At 34.4% G+C, this 17,029-nt stretch overlaps 1 protein-coding gene across 14 annotated transcripts in view; it reads right to left on the bottom strand.

Annotated features, from left to right (window-relative positions):
* Positions 1 to 823: 823 nt before the first annotated feature.
* The window catches only part of NOL4 (nucleolar protein 4), a 380,020-nt gene continuing 363,814 nt past the window's right edge, over positions 824 to 17,029 (bottom strand). For all 14 annotated transcript variants that reach the window (XM_055234844.2, XM_055234854.2, XM_055234872.2 and 11 more), the window contains one exon: positions 824 to 2,748. In XM_055234844.2, coding sequence (XP_055090819.1) covers positions 2,555 to 2,748 — 194 coding nt within the window. In that variant the 3' untranslated portion in view covers positions 824 to 2,554. The remainder of the gene's footprint in view (positions 2,749 to 17,029) is intronic.

Genomic DNA, 17,029 nt, shown 5'->3' with positions numbered 1-17,029 from the left:
TAATTGCCTCATTTGAATGAGAGTATGAACCTTCACTCGGTTTCTCCAAAATGCTTTATAAAGAAATGTGATCTCTTTATTCTGCTGTGACAGAGGGTAAAAAAAGGACCAGGCTGTTTTTCAGGTACAGGTAAAGAAAACAATGGACTTCATTTTGGCCTTTGTACTCTCCCAGGAATGATGGGAGTCCCAATATACTCATTCTTTTGAACAAATGTGCTGAACACAGAAGATTTTGGGTATTTTGTCCTTGGTGAGTGGGTGTGGGAGTTATAATTGAAGATGAAAATGAAATAGAAACAAGAGCACCTTGTTGGAATTTACCCTCTTTACTCCCTTTGCTTCTTAACCATCAAGAATTTTTGACATATATGCTAAATTCAAGTCTGAGTGTTAATTTGCAAAATAGAAACCCTGTCCAAGCCATTAAATACTATTACAGCAAAAGGCAAAGTATAAAACATGCACTTAAAACAGGCACGTGTTTCGTCCAAGATGTTAAATCAGGAAGAACTAAAAAATAACAGGTTACTCCTGAAAAAAAAAAGTAATAAAATATACAAAAATATTATCTATTCATATTTGAATAATAAAATGAAGTAGTCTTGGCTTCCTAATTTCCTTACCCATTCTTGGAATAAATTCTTTATTAGAATGAATGTTGAGACCCTGGGGGAATCTTAGGATATTCTTGAGAAATAAATTTGAATTGCCAATTTTGTGCTAAACGTAGGTAGAAAATAGCCTTTTAGATTTTAAAAGTAAATGGCTAAAAATTAAGCATTATATCCTTCAGAAAGTTTATAAGGTTTGACAATCATTGTTTTAACACAGAAATCTGTTTATTAAACCAAACAAAACAGAGAAAATTATACCAGCCCTCAATTTTTGAATTTTCATTTAAATAAGCAAACTCTAAATCCACATCTTAAAAGATGTTTGTGCAGCTATGTATTTCCAAAATACTCATATTTCAATAAGATTTTCACATTATATTCACCAACAGTATCACAAAAGTTTTTTTTTTTGTTTTTTGTTTACATAATTGTAAGGAACAGTAATTCTAGAAACACTAGAAGAAAAAAGCATAGCAATGTCCACAGTTACAAGAAAAAGTGCACATTACTTGGTCACAATCACAGTCATTACTTGAAAAACTATATGTAACAAGTAGATAAGAAATATCACTGATGCCTCAAACTCATTGTCAAAAATTGAATGACATAAATTTTACATGAAATAAGGCAAATTCAGGAATGCACAAAGAATTTGTAATCCAACCAAAACTAAACAACAGAAAAAAGTTGTATAAGAAGCATGAACTAAAGTACTTCTCCCTAAATATTTTAAAAATAGGCTTGCCTCAGTGCACAAAGAAAACATCACTCATGTGTATCCCACACTATAAAATAAGAAAGAAGGGTAAAGTATGGGGGATAGGAGGGCACAGTTCATTGTAAGTTGCAGCTGCATCCGCTGAGAGTTCTTTACATTATTTTTAGCTAGAACTGAAAATTATACAAATCATATCAGGAGATGTAATGGTCTTTTTGGAAACTATTTCTGAAAGAAATGAAAAGAAAACTACACACAAGAGTGCAAATTTTCAGATTGTCACTTGCAACCTCTTAACATTCAGTCATCTACATCCAGGTGCTGCTAGCGGGATGCCTGGAGACAGCAGCGGCAATCAGGAACGAGCAGCTCTAAGAAACCAATGTGTGATTTTTTTTCAACAATATGTCTTGTCATTATTAAAAAAAATTCTGGGATGAAAACTGCTATGATAAAGTTGCAGTGTTGAGTGTGGTTTTTGAGATCAGCATAAGAGCAGAAATGCAGGCTTCTCTTGGAAGTAGTTCCTGATGTGACGATTGAAAGAACATAGGCAAGGGTTTTTCCAGCATCAAGTGTTATTTTTGTAGAAAGAATTTGGAAAGAGGAGAAGGCAAAGGGATGTGGAAAAGGTACTTACAGTAGTTTCTCAAAACAGTTTTCTTTTAGGACCTATGAAAAAGTTACCAAAGTAAAAATGACAAGTTTGAATGAAAAACAAGTTTTCTTTTTATAAAAATTACATATTTTTTTAAAATACAAGATCCTTTTCATTGTTGTCATATCCTGTAGCAACAAGAAATTTGGCTTTTTTTTTTTTTTTTTTTGCCAGATACTTCAGCTTTCAGTCCAATGAGTCAGTAGCAAATTCCACTAATATTTCAGCTGGATCTTGAACTATTGTTTTATACCACAAGCTTCTTCTGTTTTATCCTTGAATTAAGAATAGATAGCCTTTTATGCCCCTGATATTTATGCTGACACACTAAAACAAAAAGCAATAGGCTGGACATATTAAAATATCTCAAGTACTTCAGAGGTCAGAGTTCCTTTGAAGCACCTTAACACATCACTTATGGATCAAGGACAACGTGGCATAATGAAAGTATTTCTCTTAAAAGACTGTGCAGTAAGACCAGAAGTATCTCTGTTGGGAAATCAAAATGTCATTAGTGGAAACTGCAAATTTAGACCTCAGTGATTATGGTGGTCGTCTGTCTCAGTTCTGTTGTAAAATGAGATTTTCCAGTTCATCTGCAGATCGCAATAAAAATGCAGCTGATTCTCGATATCCTGCAACAAGCTGTCTCACGGCATTGATTTCAGTTGGACTCAACTGGGGTCTGGAGTTTGAGCTGCTGGAGGATCCTGAGCTAGTCGCCAATTGTCTCTTCATGCTGAGATCAGTGGGTCCTAGAAAGAAAGTCATCACAAAATTAGACATAAATATTATTTGTTCCAGCATCTTGGATGTGAGCATTCAATAAATTATAGTTGAATGAATTCATGAATTCTTCCACAAGAAGCTAGTGATCTCCTTAATCAAATACATCTACTCTCAGAAAGATTAATGAGCAATGTAATGGTAACTGAGTGGCTTCTCTTTGGTCTTCTCTCAGATGCCCGAATCAGCCTCTGGAAATCACCTCTTGCTGTGGAGAGATGGTGAAAACTTTCTTGGAACATGGGTTTTTTGAAAAATTCAATTTTAAATCTGTCTTCCATATGTTGTAGAAGCTTCTCATAGTAGCATAACATGATGGGAATTACAAACATTTTTCATTTGTTACATTCATTAACAGATATCTTAGATGCCATCAATTTGCAATTTAAAAAACTATGATGCTAATGACTTTACAGTACAAACAAGTCAACTTAGCAAAAAGGAAACTAAGGATTAAAGGACTTCAGGAATATGTTTAGAGTTTGACAACGTTTAAGTGGCACAACCAGGACTTGACTTAGGTATTTTTTTATTATTATTTTTCATTTCAGGCAGATGTTGTTTACCATGTTGATTAGTATTAAAAGCATTGACATATTACATTGGAATTTGCTTTAGAAGTGCAATAAGTAAGTGATTACTGCAAACAATACCACAGAGAACCTAGACATTTGGAATACTGACTTAAGTGTTTAGGAATTTAATGTCATCTCTGTATTTATTTGCACAAAACACATTCATGTGCCGAAAGCTTTTTTTCTTACATATTTAAGCCATCTGGTGGGTATGCTTTTTGACAACATTTTGTAAATTTTTACTTAAAAATTATTTATAAAGTTATTTAAAATCTTTCATTCAGTCATTTGTGTTGAGAAGATACTTCTTTCAATTATTTTTTAAGTGTTCACTTTTATAATTCTTAGCTGACATTAAGCATTTACCGTAATTATTAAATTTGCAGTATTAAATTTAAATCCTTGAATAAAACAGTACTAAGCACATAACTAAACATGTGTTCCAAAACTGTAATGATTCTATAACTTGAAAATGTTTTCACAGATTTTTCCTAAACATGCGTAAATTTGCAGATAATGGTATTCATTTCGTGAACTAAAACAAGAGATATTATTTTATCCTTTTGGTTCTCCTTGAAGCATGATGGAGATAGGTCAAGACCCAACCCCCTCCACCCTCTACCTCCACAAAGGAGACAGATGTCCCATGAGAGGGAAATAGCTTCACTTGAATTTAATTAGAGCAGAGACAAGACTAGCACACAAGAACTCTGACATCTGAGAGAAATGTATTTCCACTTCTGTAGTGGCCTTTCAAAGCTTTGATTTTTCTAGCAGGACTTAGGTTTCATTTGTTCTGCTATTTACAAAATCATGAGACTGACACGACAAGCTGGAAGAGAGATGTGTGATGTCACATTTGCAAACAGAAGTTACTGAACCTGCATTGAGGCAAATCATTAACATCATTGAGTTTATTTGGAAAGTTCTGAGTGGATTAAAACGGCATTAAAACAGGAGTAGTGGTCTCCAGATGAACCCACTTTAAGTTTTGTTTTTCTTTATATTTAAGAAGCCCAGTACCAGGACAGATATTTGTAACAGATATTGAAAGGGTTTTCCTCTCAGCTATGTAGTTATCTAGTATCTGGTTGGCTGACGATCATTATTTCATTCCAAGGTGTAACATTTTGATGGTTTTTGCTGTCAATCCAAGTTGATTGGCATCCTTAACTAGAATTGAGAAAGGGTTGAGGCTAGGGCTCCAGTTCTTTCTAAAGTGAGGGTGATTGATTTTATTCTAATCGGCAGTTTGTGAATTACATCCTACCGCTGGCTCAGTGTTCTAAGCTTCCAAACCAAGACCTAGCTTTCACTTTCCTTCAGACCTTTGTTAGCACAGGCATAGTCTAGAGAAAACTATGCCATTTAGAGGCTATTCACACCTCCAAGTTATTATTATTCTTTGTCTGGAAGAAAGTTGACATCATTATCTTGGCTTTTTTCAGATCTGCAGGATCAGGATAGAGTGCATAAACCAAAACTATAAGGAGTCCTTTAGCTGAGTGTTCGTTATCCATGTCTTCACTACTATGGGGTTGGGTGAGGAATCAAGCTAAAATAAAAATATTTGCAAATAAACAAGATATTTCACTAGTGACTAAATGACCCTCAGTGATTGTCGCTACCATTCATTTCTGCCTCATTGAATGAATCCCATACTTGACTGGTTTGGCTTAATTATCCCCAACAATATGATCTGATTAGAATGCATATCAATTACAAGTAAAAATTCAAATTTTATAAAGATGCTACATTTAATGAAGTCTAAGAAAGTATTCTTGGAGACCTGCTAAAATCTCACACAAGGCTACTGAGAAGCATAGTTCTGGAAAAGCTGGACCAGTTAACAAGAAAATGACCAAAGATAATGACACAAAAGATACTTCAAGAGAAATGATTTTGATATCCAAGGTTAAAGGCACACACCAAGGCAACTTGCTAGGTCCACATTTATATAAGTGCCCACATTTTTACCAAAGTGATGCGAACCTGCTTTATGATCATTCTGAAAATATAAGAGATAAAAGATATTTCATGCTAACATACAATGCTGTTTGAAAAATTAAGCTCCACATACCAAAATGAATTATTGATTCATTTTTTGAGGTTTGAGGGATGTTTGTTATAAGTAAATTTCAATTAAATGAAAATGTATATTTTCATTTTTAAATTTTTAAAATGTATATTTTCATTTTACTTCTTTGTTTTCTTTTTCTTCATTTTATTTTTCAAATTAAGTTATCAGTTGAATATTTCTCCCCTATTTATGGTGCATTTTTGGTTGTTGTTTTAAATAGACTTACTTTTGTGGTCATATTTTAGTGTCATTTATCCTTAGGTAGTAGGACCCCTTAGGACAAAGTTTTGTTTTTGCAGTGTAAATTCTCTTTGAAAGACTATGGCATACATTTTTATTTATCAAAAATTAGACCGAAGGTAAGAATGCAAGGCCCATAAACGCAGGCACCCTTTGTGTCTCATTTACTATATCATTCTGTGGAGCTGTGTTGGTGTCTGGCACAAAGGAAGCCTCAATAATAATCAGTGACTAATCAATGTTTGTATAATCCATAAATGAGAAGTGCCAGATTCTTTTTATAGCCAATACTTAAGAAATAGGAAATAAGTGATGTTATTAATAACACTAGTTATGGTTAAAACAAAACTAGTTAGACATAAAACACAATGGTTTAATGTGACTTATTCAAGTAATCTCTAATATATGGAAATATTATTATTGCCATAAAAGTCATCTAAAATTGTAAAAATGTAATTGCTTGAGTACAGTGATTTCCACATGAATCATTGCTGATAGAGAAAAATAAGTTATTGTCCATTTCCTAAATAATCATGTTTGCTTTACCACTAAATATTACCACGAGTCCTGAGTTGAATATAAAATCATTCCTAGCTTCATAGAGCCTTCTCCTATGTTCCCTTCTTCAGCTAGCACCTCCACTCCCAAGTAATAGACTATGAAATGTCTGGATAACTGGCAATTAATTTAACAGTTTTAAATAAGTGAAGAACATTTTAAATTCATTCTTTACTACAGGGGTTGGTGAAATTTTTAAACGAAGAACAAGGTAGTAAATATTTTAGTCATCTTAAGCCATGAAGCAGAATTGCAGATATTAATAATATGTAGGTACTTATACAAAAAGAGAGAAAGCAGATTTTAACAACATTCTCATGGACAAAATTCAAACTATAACAACAATTGAGTCTTTTTTTTTAAATAAAGGTCTACTACTGAAGAGAGTAAAAAGTTTTTTTCTTAATTGAGCTTCACTGTTAGTGTTCCTTTTCATCAAAATCAATTGCAAATGTTCATCTACTAATGAAGATTTGTAGTGATATTTTATGTGTTTCATCTTTGAAAATGTCTTTTTATACAGATAAGCATTTTCAAATACTTTTATCAGGTCACAACCATATTATTTTAATTGAGCATATTAATCATTTAAAAGTCATTATAGAATTCTATTAGATCCTTCTCCTGATAGTTACCTTTTATTAGGTTAATACACTGCAGATTAATTACTTCCAATTAAAGTTTAAACTGGAAGCTCCTCAACTGAACAGTGAAAAGGAATTTGAAATATAAGAATTTACTTTGCATTTGCATCAATGTACTAAAATATTGCTGAGTCTGTGGTATGTGCTCAGAAAATATATCCACTGCAAATCTGCTTGGGAATGGAGATTTTACTTCTTGTTTTAACTTCTGATAGGACAAGAAGTTTATAAGCAATTTTCTACTACTTGATTCAAACAGTATTGGCCATCATCAAAATAACTTTACCACAGCATAAGGTTTGCATATAAGTACTGTTTTATCTTGTAATTTCAGATTGAATTCAATAAGAAACATTGCCAATTCTGCAGCAAAAATTAATTTCCAAAACCACTGAGTGTTTACTGATAGTGTTTGAGGGTAGTTCTTATTCAGAAAAAATTTAATCTTAGCCCTGATCTGAAAAAAAAAATTGTAATAAAACTTTACCAGGAAGCCATCAAATTGCTGTGTGGTAGGACAACACAGTATATTCAGATTCTATTCTGACAAAATTTCACAGTAATGAACATGGTTAATTGATGAGAACAAATGAAGCTTAAAGATGATAGTACTGTTTTAACCATCAATGAAATACCGAAGTGTTTTCCACAATACAACTGCTAATGGCTCTTTCAAGGAATAACCATATGTTTTATGTTTTAACAAACTTTGTAAATATGTCCAAATAACCCTCTTTGTGCTTCACACCTCTTAGAAAGTTCCACTTCAGATTGTATTGAATTAGTTTTTTTGCAACTTTGAAAATATTCTTACCTATAGGTGTTCCACACTTACTATTCATAGAGGCAAATTATTCGTCACTTCAAATTTATCATTGACTCCTCCAATAAGCAACAACAGAGTAGTATTAGTACCATCTCAACTCAAGAGGCAAGGAAAATTACTTCAAACCAGAGTTACCTTGTTTGTTAATTGACTATTTATATTACCAATATGTCAATTTCCTCAACCTTTCAAGCACTGTTCTTGCCATAATGCTAATAGTCTTAAGAAGGCTTATTTTTCTGGACACAATTCTTTAGCTGTTGCAGTAAAATGTGATTTAATAAACTTGCTATCAGTAAATGAAGTGATTTTCCCTGGTTGGCTAACAAATTTGCCACTTGCAAACTTTATTTATAGGCCATTTCATTTCTTATTTTTGTGATCAGATGTTTAATCAAGGTATTCATGATGATATTGTAGTTCTTTTGCCAAAGAGTAAAAAAAAAATCAACTATACAACCTCAGGATTTTAGCTAAGTTAGCTAATACAGATAAAGTATCCATCCAGCACAATGCCTGGTTATACTATTCTATAAGTGGTAATTTCCTTCTCCAGATGACTGAATATTTATCAATGGGCTAAAGATATCTAAAATATCACACTAAATATACATTGCTAGATTCAACATGCTAATGAGTTTCATTTATATTCACAAGTGTGATTACACTATAATTTGCCTTTCTAATACTCTTTTTGATGATAGAATTATAGTAGCATCATAAAACGAGCTAGAGTATTTTCTCCTCTTTTATCCATTTTTCCTTCTTTTAGAATTGTTTCTCTAAAGTGAAGATTATCTCGCCTTTGAAGCCTTGGTAAAAATTTGTAAAACCATCAGAGTCTGATATTTTTTAATGGGCAGATTTTTATAATACTGATTCAATTTATGTAATGGTTACAAGTTCATTTGGAATATCCATTTTTGAATTAATATTGGCCAATTATGCTTTTGTAAAACATGGTCTAATATCTCCAAACTTTCAAGTATAATAGTATAAAATATTAATTTTATACTTTTTAATCTTTTATTTTTTAAAATTTCTGTTATGTTTCATCTGTCTTTATTCATCTTATCATATTTTTAAACAAGCCCTTTCAAGAATGCTGCTTTTGCCTTTGTTAGTCTTCCCTATTGCTTCTTTGATTTGTATTTAATCAATTTTTTCACTTATTCTATCGTCTTTGCGTTTTCTCTGTTTTGACTTCTCAGGTTAAATCATTAGTTCATTAACTTTCTATATTTTTCTAATGTGTATGCCAAAATACTAAGTTATATTCCATAAATCTAGTTATGTAGCATTTTCATCTTTGATAATTATAAATAGTTCTCAACACAATGCGATCTGTATGTTAATGATTATTTGGTTGTTTCCATTTGCTTAGGTGGTCAATATATGTGAAAGAATATGTATTGTTAGACAGTTGGGGGTCAGATTCTAGATATAGCTATTAGATTAAATTTTAATTATTTATTTCAAATCCAAATGTTTTTCTGGTGTATCTTTTTTTGTTTGGTTTTTGTTTTTCTGAGAGACTTGTGTTAAAACTCTATGGCTATCATTATGACTTTCAATTTCTCCTTGCTATTTTGTTACTTTTTAATTTAATTTTGAGGCTTTGTTATTGGGGTATATAGTTGTATTAGTCCATTCTTATACTGCTATAAATACCAGAGGCCAGGCATGGTGGCTTACGCCTGTAATCCTAGCACTTTGGGAGGCCAAGGTGGGTGGATCACTTGTGGTCGGGTGTACAAGACCAGCCTGACCAACATGGTGAAACCTAGTCTCTACTAAAAATACAAAAATTAGCCCGGCATGGTGGTGGGCACCTGTAATCCCAGCTACTTGGGAGGCTAAGCAGGAGAATGGCTTGAGCTCAGGAGGCAGAGGTTGCAGTGGGCCAAGGTCATGCCACTACACTCCAGCCTGGGGGACAGAGTGAGAATCCGTCTCAAAAATAAATAAATAAATAAAATGGAAATAAATACCCAAGACTGGGTAATTTTAAAAAGGAAAGAGGTTTAATTGACTCACAGTTATGCATGGCTGGGGAGGCCCCAGGAAACTTACAGTCACGGCAGAAGGAAAGCAGGCATATCTTACAAGGTGGCAGGCGAGAGAGCACATGTGAAGGTGGAACTGTCAAACACTTATAAAACCATCAGATCTTGTGAAAACTCACTATCATGAGAACAGCATGGGGGAAACCACCCCCATGATCCAATCACCTCCCACCAGGTCCCTCCCAAAACACATGGGGATAATGGGAATTACAATTTGAGAGGAGATTTGGGTGGGGACACAGAGCCAAACCATATTCTGCCCCTACCTCCTCCTAAATCTCACATCCTTTTTACATTTCAAAACCAATCATGCCTCCCTGACAGTCTCCCAAAACCTTAACTCATTCCAGCATTAACCCAAAAGCCCAAGTCCTAAGTCTCATCTGAGACAAGGCAATGCCCTTCTGTCTAGGAGTTTGTGCAAGTTAGTGATTGTTACTTTTGCACCAACGTAATGATTACTTCCAAGATACAGTGGGGATACAGGCATTGGATAAATGCTTTCATTCCAAATGGGAGAAACTGGCCAAAATAAAGAGGCTACAGGCCCCATACAAGTCTGAAACCCAGTTGGGCAGTCATTAAATCTTAAAGCTCTGAAATTATCTCCTTTGACTCATGTCTCACATCCAGGGCATGCTGATGCACAGGGTGGTCTCTCACAGCCTTGGGCAGCTCCCTCATGGGCTGGCATTGAGTGACTGAGACTTTTTCAGGCACATGGTGCAAGTTGTCAGTGGATCTACCATTCTGGGTTCTGGAGGACGGTGACCCTCTTCTAGGCAGTGCCCCACTGGGGACTCCATGTGGGGACTGCAATCCCACATTTCCCTTCCACATAGCCCTAATGGAGGTTCTCCATGAGGGCTCCATCCCTGCAGCAGACTTCTGCCTGGATATCCAGGTGTTCCCATACAGCCTCCAAAATCTAGGCAGAGGTTCCCAAGCCTCAATTCTTGACTTCTGTACACCAGCAGGTCAATCACCATGTGGAATCCACAAAGGCTTGGGGACTGCATCCCCTGAAGCAATGGCTGAAACTTTACCTTGGCCCCTTTTAGCCAGAACTGAGCTGGAGTGGCTGGGATGCAGGGCACCAAGTCCCAAGGCTGCACACAGCAGCAGAGTCCTGGGCTTGGCCCAGGAAACCATTTGTTCCTCCTAGACCTCCAGGCCTGTGATGGGAGTGACTGCTGCCAAGATCTCTGACATGCCCTGGAGACATTTTCCCCTTTGTCTTGGTATTGACATTCTGTTCCTCATTACTTATGCAAATTTCTGTAGCTGGCTTGAATTTCTCCCCAGAAATGGGTTTTTCTTTTCTATCTCATTGTGAGACTGCAAAATTTTCTAACTTTTATGCTGTTTCCCTTTGAAACATAAGTTCTAATTTCAGATCATCTCTCTCAAGTTCAAAGTTCCACAGATCTAGGGCAGTGGCAAATTGCCACCAGCATAGCAAGTGTGACCTTTGCTGCAGTTCCCAAGAAGTTTCTCATCTCCACCTGAGCCCACTTCAACCTGGACTTCATTGTCCACATCATTATCAGCATTTTGGTCAACCCCATTCAACAAGTCTCTAGGAAGTTCCAAACTCTCCCACATCTTCCTGTTTTCCTCTGAACCCTCCAAACTGTTCCAACCTCTGCCCCTTACCCAGTTCCAAAGGTGCTCCCACATTTTCAGGTTATCTTTATAGCAGTTCCCCCCTGTCTGTGGTACCAATTTCCTATATTAGTCTATTCTCACACTGCTATAAAGAAATACCTGAGACTGGATAATTTATAAAAGAAAGAGGTTTAGCTGACTCATAATTCTGCATGCCTGGGGAGGCCCCAGGAAACTTACAATCATGGCAGAAGTGGAAGTTAACACATCTTATATGGTGGCAGGTGAGAGAGTACGTGAAGGAGGAACTGTCAAACACTAATAAAACCATCAGATCTCATGAGAACTCACCTTCATGAGAACAGCATGAGGGAAACCTTTCCCATGATTTAATCACCTCCCATTCTGTCCCTCCCTCGACAAGTAGTAATTATGGGGATTACAATTTGAGATGAGATTTGGGTGGGGAAACAGAGCCAAACCATATCAATAGTACCTAGACAATTGTTCCCTTCTGATGAACGGTTACTCTCATTATTAGTTAATAAATATTTAATTCCCCTAAGCTTTCATATTAAAGCCAATTATAGTGGTTCCTCAGTATCCTTGGGGACTTGGGTCCAGGATACCAAAATCCAGATACTCAAGTCCTTTATATTAAATGACACAGTATTTGGATATAACCCATGTGCATCCTCTGGTATGTTTAAAATCATTTCTTGATTACTTATAATACTGAATATAATGTAAATGCTATATAAATATTTGTTATACTGTATGTTTTCATTTGTATTATTTTTGTTGTATTGTTACTTTCGAATTTTTTCCAATATTTTTGATCTGAAGTTGGTTCAATCTGGAGATATGGAGCCCACTGACACAGAGGGACAGCTGTAATGTCATACACCCTCACATAAAAATTCTTTCAATACTTCTGCAAGATTGTATTTTATCTGGGTCACTGCTATCAAAAACGAACTACATTTTATTTATGCATCCACCTGAGAACTTGTCCTTTAACAAATGGTGGATAACAACAGAACCAAATATGAGATGTAAGTGTAAGGTCTTGGAACTCTCCATCTTCAGATAACTTACCCTTTGATTAAAGAAAAGATTGATACTACAGTTTGGTGGTCACTATTTGTCTCTTCTGTAATCTATGTCAAACTGAAGTAATTTTCAAACCAGTTAGGTCTAACTGTAACCCTAATATGATTGTGCTTTTGAATACTTAACTCCTCCTGATGTCATTAAGTTTACACTTCTCTATTTAGTTAACACTGATTAATCAATATTAGGTTACCAATAAATAGTATACTTTTCTACAAAGTAACAAGTTGCTAAGATACATATTGTACACATACTTAAGAAAATACAAAAAGCAAGATATGTATCACTGTCAAGGCCAAGTAACTGTTTAAGGCATTATGCAAGGGAGAAAAGAGAACCTTATAGATTGTACTCCCCCACCAAAGTTGTAAGACTTCTTTCTAGCAAAGCTAAGGATCAAACATTGACAGCATTTGCAGGTTAAATTAGATCTCCTTCATAATATATTCCTGGACTGATTTGGGGGCAATTTTGAATGTTTACTTAAAAGATTAATTTTAGTTTAAGACTGTAAATATCAATCTCCTACATGTTTGAAAAATTAAGTACTGCAAAACTCAAATCTCCTGGACCTGCTTTTTTAAAATTCTAAATTTTTACACCAATTAAAACATTTTAAAATCTTCTTTTCCCACTGTCTTTATCCATTTGTGTTTTATTTCATTTTTCTGATCTAAATTCACCTTGTTTAAAAAAAGAGAGAAAAAATTGCTGTTGAACATCTCAGCATTTTTGCTTTTTATCTAAGGGGGTTTTCTACGTAGTCAATTTAAAGAGAAGCAGTTATTTGCCACATTGGCCTTTCTAATCTTTCCTCTACTTGCATTTGCTAATTCCTAGTACTTAGCTATGTAAACTGCCTGAGTTTACTCAGTAAATGACCTTTCTACCCAAGCTTCAAATTCAGTATTTTGTGGAGACCTAACTAATCCTTTGATAAATCACAGGATAACCTAAAGTGAGAATCAGTGTCCCAGCAGTTTTAGAAATTTGTAAAGGGAAAGACTCCTAGCATGCTGCTGTTTCCAGGCAATTTTTGGCTTCTGGGAAAAGATACAAATACTGCAGGAGAGAGAAGAGTTACTTTTTAACTTAAGCTGAACAAACATACTACATAAGGGCATAATGATTTACTGTACTATTTGTTTATGTATATATTTACATACATGTATACATTTTCAAATAACAGGAAGCAATCCCTAAAACCAGAAAGAATAAAGCATGAATTTATTATTCTTCAGAGAGCCTATAAGGTCAAAAATATCACAATTGCTTAGACCATTGGTTTCTCTGGCCACTGTTACAGAAAAGAGAATCTTATGATTTGTACTCCCCTACCATTCATAATTCAACTTAATTTCTCCTATTTCAACAAGCTGACAAATAAACAAGGAAAATAGTATTATTTATAGTTTACTTGTAAATACCATAGGGGGTTAATTGTTTGCCTAAATTCACATAGCTTGGAAGTTTCTACACTAAGATTTGAACCTGGGTTTTCCACTTGCTAATCTTACTATCTTATAGCTGTGTGCTGCATAATTTTTGTCTATATATTAAATGAGATTTCATCCTTTGAAGATTAAACTTGTGTTAAAGTTCAAACTCATTAGTAAATTTTTACTATTTTCTTGAGTTAGTGCTCTAACAAAGCTAGAACATTTAATTTACATCTTTAAAGAGTATTCAAATATTTCTGGAAATAGATTGAATAAACACAAATGTACAGATAAATTTTACAACTGACAGTAAAAATTGTGGCCTATTGATTTTCTCTTCCATTAAAAGTGAAATAAAATAAATTTGTAAAAGAATAAAACTGTCTAGTATTTCCTCGGGGCATTTTGGAGGTTTTCATCTTATCACGCCCCTTGCTTACCACAATTCATACTAATCCCTGGAAATCCCTGGAAAGTTAAGACTCTAACGTATGTGTATGTAAACACACACACACACACACACACACACACACAGACACACACACAATTCCATATATATGTAGAATTGGCTCATGCAATTATATAGATTGAAAAGTCCCAAGATCTGTAGTCAGCAAGCTAGAGATCCAGGAGGGCGAGTTGTGTAGTTCCAGTCTGAGTGTGAAGACCTGAGATTCAAGAGAGCTGACTCTTAGTCCAAGATCCAGGAGGCTCAAGGCCCAAGAAGAACTAATATTTCAGCTTGACTCCAAAAGTAAAAAAAGACCAATGTCTTGGCTCAAGCAGTCATGCAGGAGAACTCCCTCTTACTAAACCTTTTTTGCCCTTCTCAAGTCTTCAATTGATGGGATGATGTCCACCTACATTAGGGAGGGCAATATGCTTTACTCGGTCTACTGATTCTTTATCTTTTTTTTTTTTTTTTTGAGAGAGTCTTGCTCTGTTGCCCGTTCTCAGGTGGAATGACATGATCATGACTCACTGCAGCCTTGACCTCCAGAGCTCGAGTGATCCTCCCACCTCAGCCTCCAGAGTATCTGGGGCTACAGGCCATGCTACTACACCTGGGCACCTGGGAAATTTTTTTTTTTTTCAGAGATGGGGATTTGCTCTGTTGCCAAGGCTGGTCTTGAACATCTGGGCTCAAGCAAACCACCTTCTTCAGCTAGGATTATAGGTGTGAGCCACTGAGCCCACCCTGATTCAAATGGTAATCTCATACAGAAACACCTCACAGACATATATAGAAAAATTGTTGGTCATATGCTGGACATCTTATATCCCAGTCAAGTTGACACATACTATTAACCATCACATTTATATACTCTATTCTGGAGAATTCCCTTATAATATCCCAAAGGGAAGGTATTCTAAATCACATTCAATATTTTGAGATAATTACTAAGACATGTTCACTATAACATAGATGCCTGTTACAATACAAGATTTAATAGGAGTTGCTTTTTGTTCTGTATGCTTAATGGTCATATGAAATATTTTAAATTCCTGTATTACACACACACACACACACACACACACACACGTTTATCCCAGAGTGATTAAATTTGGTAGTGTATTCCACTCCTTTAAAAACTTAGAACAATGAAAATCTATAACAAAAACACTGATGCCTCATGAGGTAAGACACATGAATTAGTGAAGAATTAGCTTCTCTGGAATTGAGATTACTAGTAATTAACAATGGAATTGATAGTTGATAAGGATACTATAATATATTAGTATTGTAAAAATTCAATACAATCCTCAGTTTAGTCATTATTATATTGGAAAATATTATTAAAAATTTCTTAAGGTGCTGTGAAATAATTTGTCTCACTGTTTTAAAGTACAATAAAAAAAATGGTCCTCTTTTTGGCAATTTACTGCTTCCTATCACTATCAATAACCTAACAAATATGTAGGTACCTATGATATGTCATCTGTATTCACATATTTTAAATCTCTCAAATTTTACTGTATGTAGATAATAATTATAAAATAATATTACAGCACATAAGATATTTATATAGAATACTATAAATATAAGTTCATATTTATAAGCTATGTATTTATAGGACAAAGTACACATGAGATGGTTTAAGTTTGATCCATTTGTTTTTAAACTTCTCAGAGACTGTTCTGTTTTACGTTTTGTCAAATGAGAATCAGCAAATTTTAATCAACTTACATATTAAGAAGATGTGTGTTTTATAGACAAGGTAATTTTAATATTTGTTGCTTTGGGAGTGGGGATGAAATTGGAGTGGGTAGATCCTGCTACCTCTAGAGTATCCTTTTTGATCTTAGAGTCTAATAATTTAAGGTAAGGGAGAGAAAAACAGGCTCTAACTTTGTAAATGAATAAATGATGCAAGTCTAGCAAACAGTAGACTATAATTAAGTTGAATCACTAAACTAAACCAAAGGTCAGCAAGCATGGATATTCTGCATATTTAAAAAATCACATTTAATCTACAGTCATCCAAACTATCAACATAAGATATTTTTTATGTTATGAAACTGTAACTCAGATGAAATATTGAGTATTTACACTGAAATACCTACTTCTTTTATACTATTGGTCAATAAGCCATGAAGGCAAAATTACAATTTTAAGGAATAGAAAATTTTAAGAATCTGTACTTCGATGTAGAACACATGTGTCTGCCTTCTCTTAGCGATTTCTTATCAAATATTTACATTGCTTCATCAAACATCCAGAGGTTTAAAAATAAAGCACAATCATTTTCATGAATCTAGACAGCATATTTTCTTGTATATGAGGAAAGGCAGGGTGGATGAATTTCCATTAATGTTAATGCCTGTCTCCTCATTTCTCACCTTTGTTATTAAGTTGCTTAGAAAGCAAATTAGTATTTTATTCAAATTTATTTTTTAATTGGCATAAATTGTATTTATCATGAACAACATGAGGTTTTGAAGTACACATACATCATGGAATGGTTAAATCTAGCTAATTAACAAAAGCATTACCTCACCTAGTTATTTTGTAGTGAGAACATTTTACTTCTACTCACTTAGCAGTTTTCAAGAAGGGCATTATATTAAGTGAAATAAACCAGGAACAGAAAGACAGATGC

This window comes from Symphalangus syndactylus, chromosome 1 (assembly GCF_028878055.3).
Source record: "Symphalangus syndactylus isolate Jambi chromosome 1, NHGRI_mSymSyn1-v2.1_pri, whole genome shotgun sequence".
Taxonomy (NCBI): domain Eukaryota; kingdom Metazoa; phylum Chordata; class Mammalia; order Primates; family Hylobatidae; genus Symphalangus; species Symphalangus syndactylus.
The sequence above is the reverse complement of the archived record's forward strand: the minus strand, read 5'-3'. Positions and strand labels throughout refer to the sequence as shown.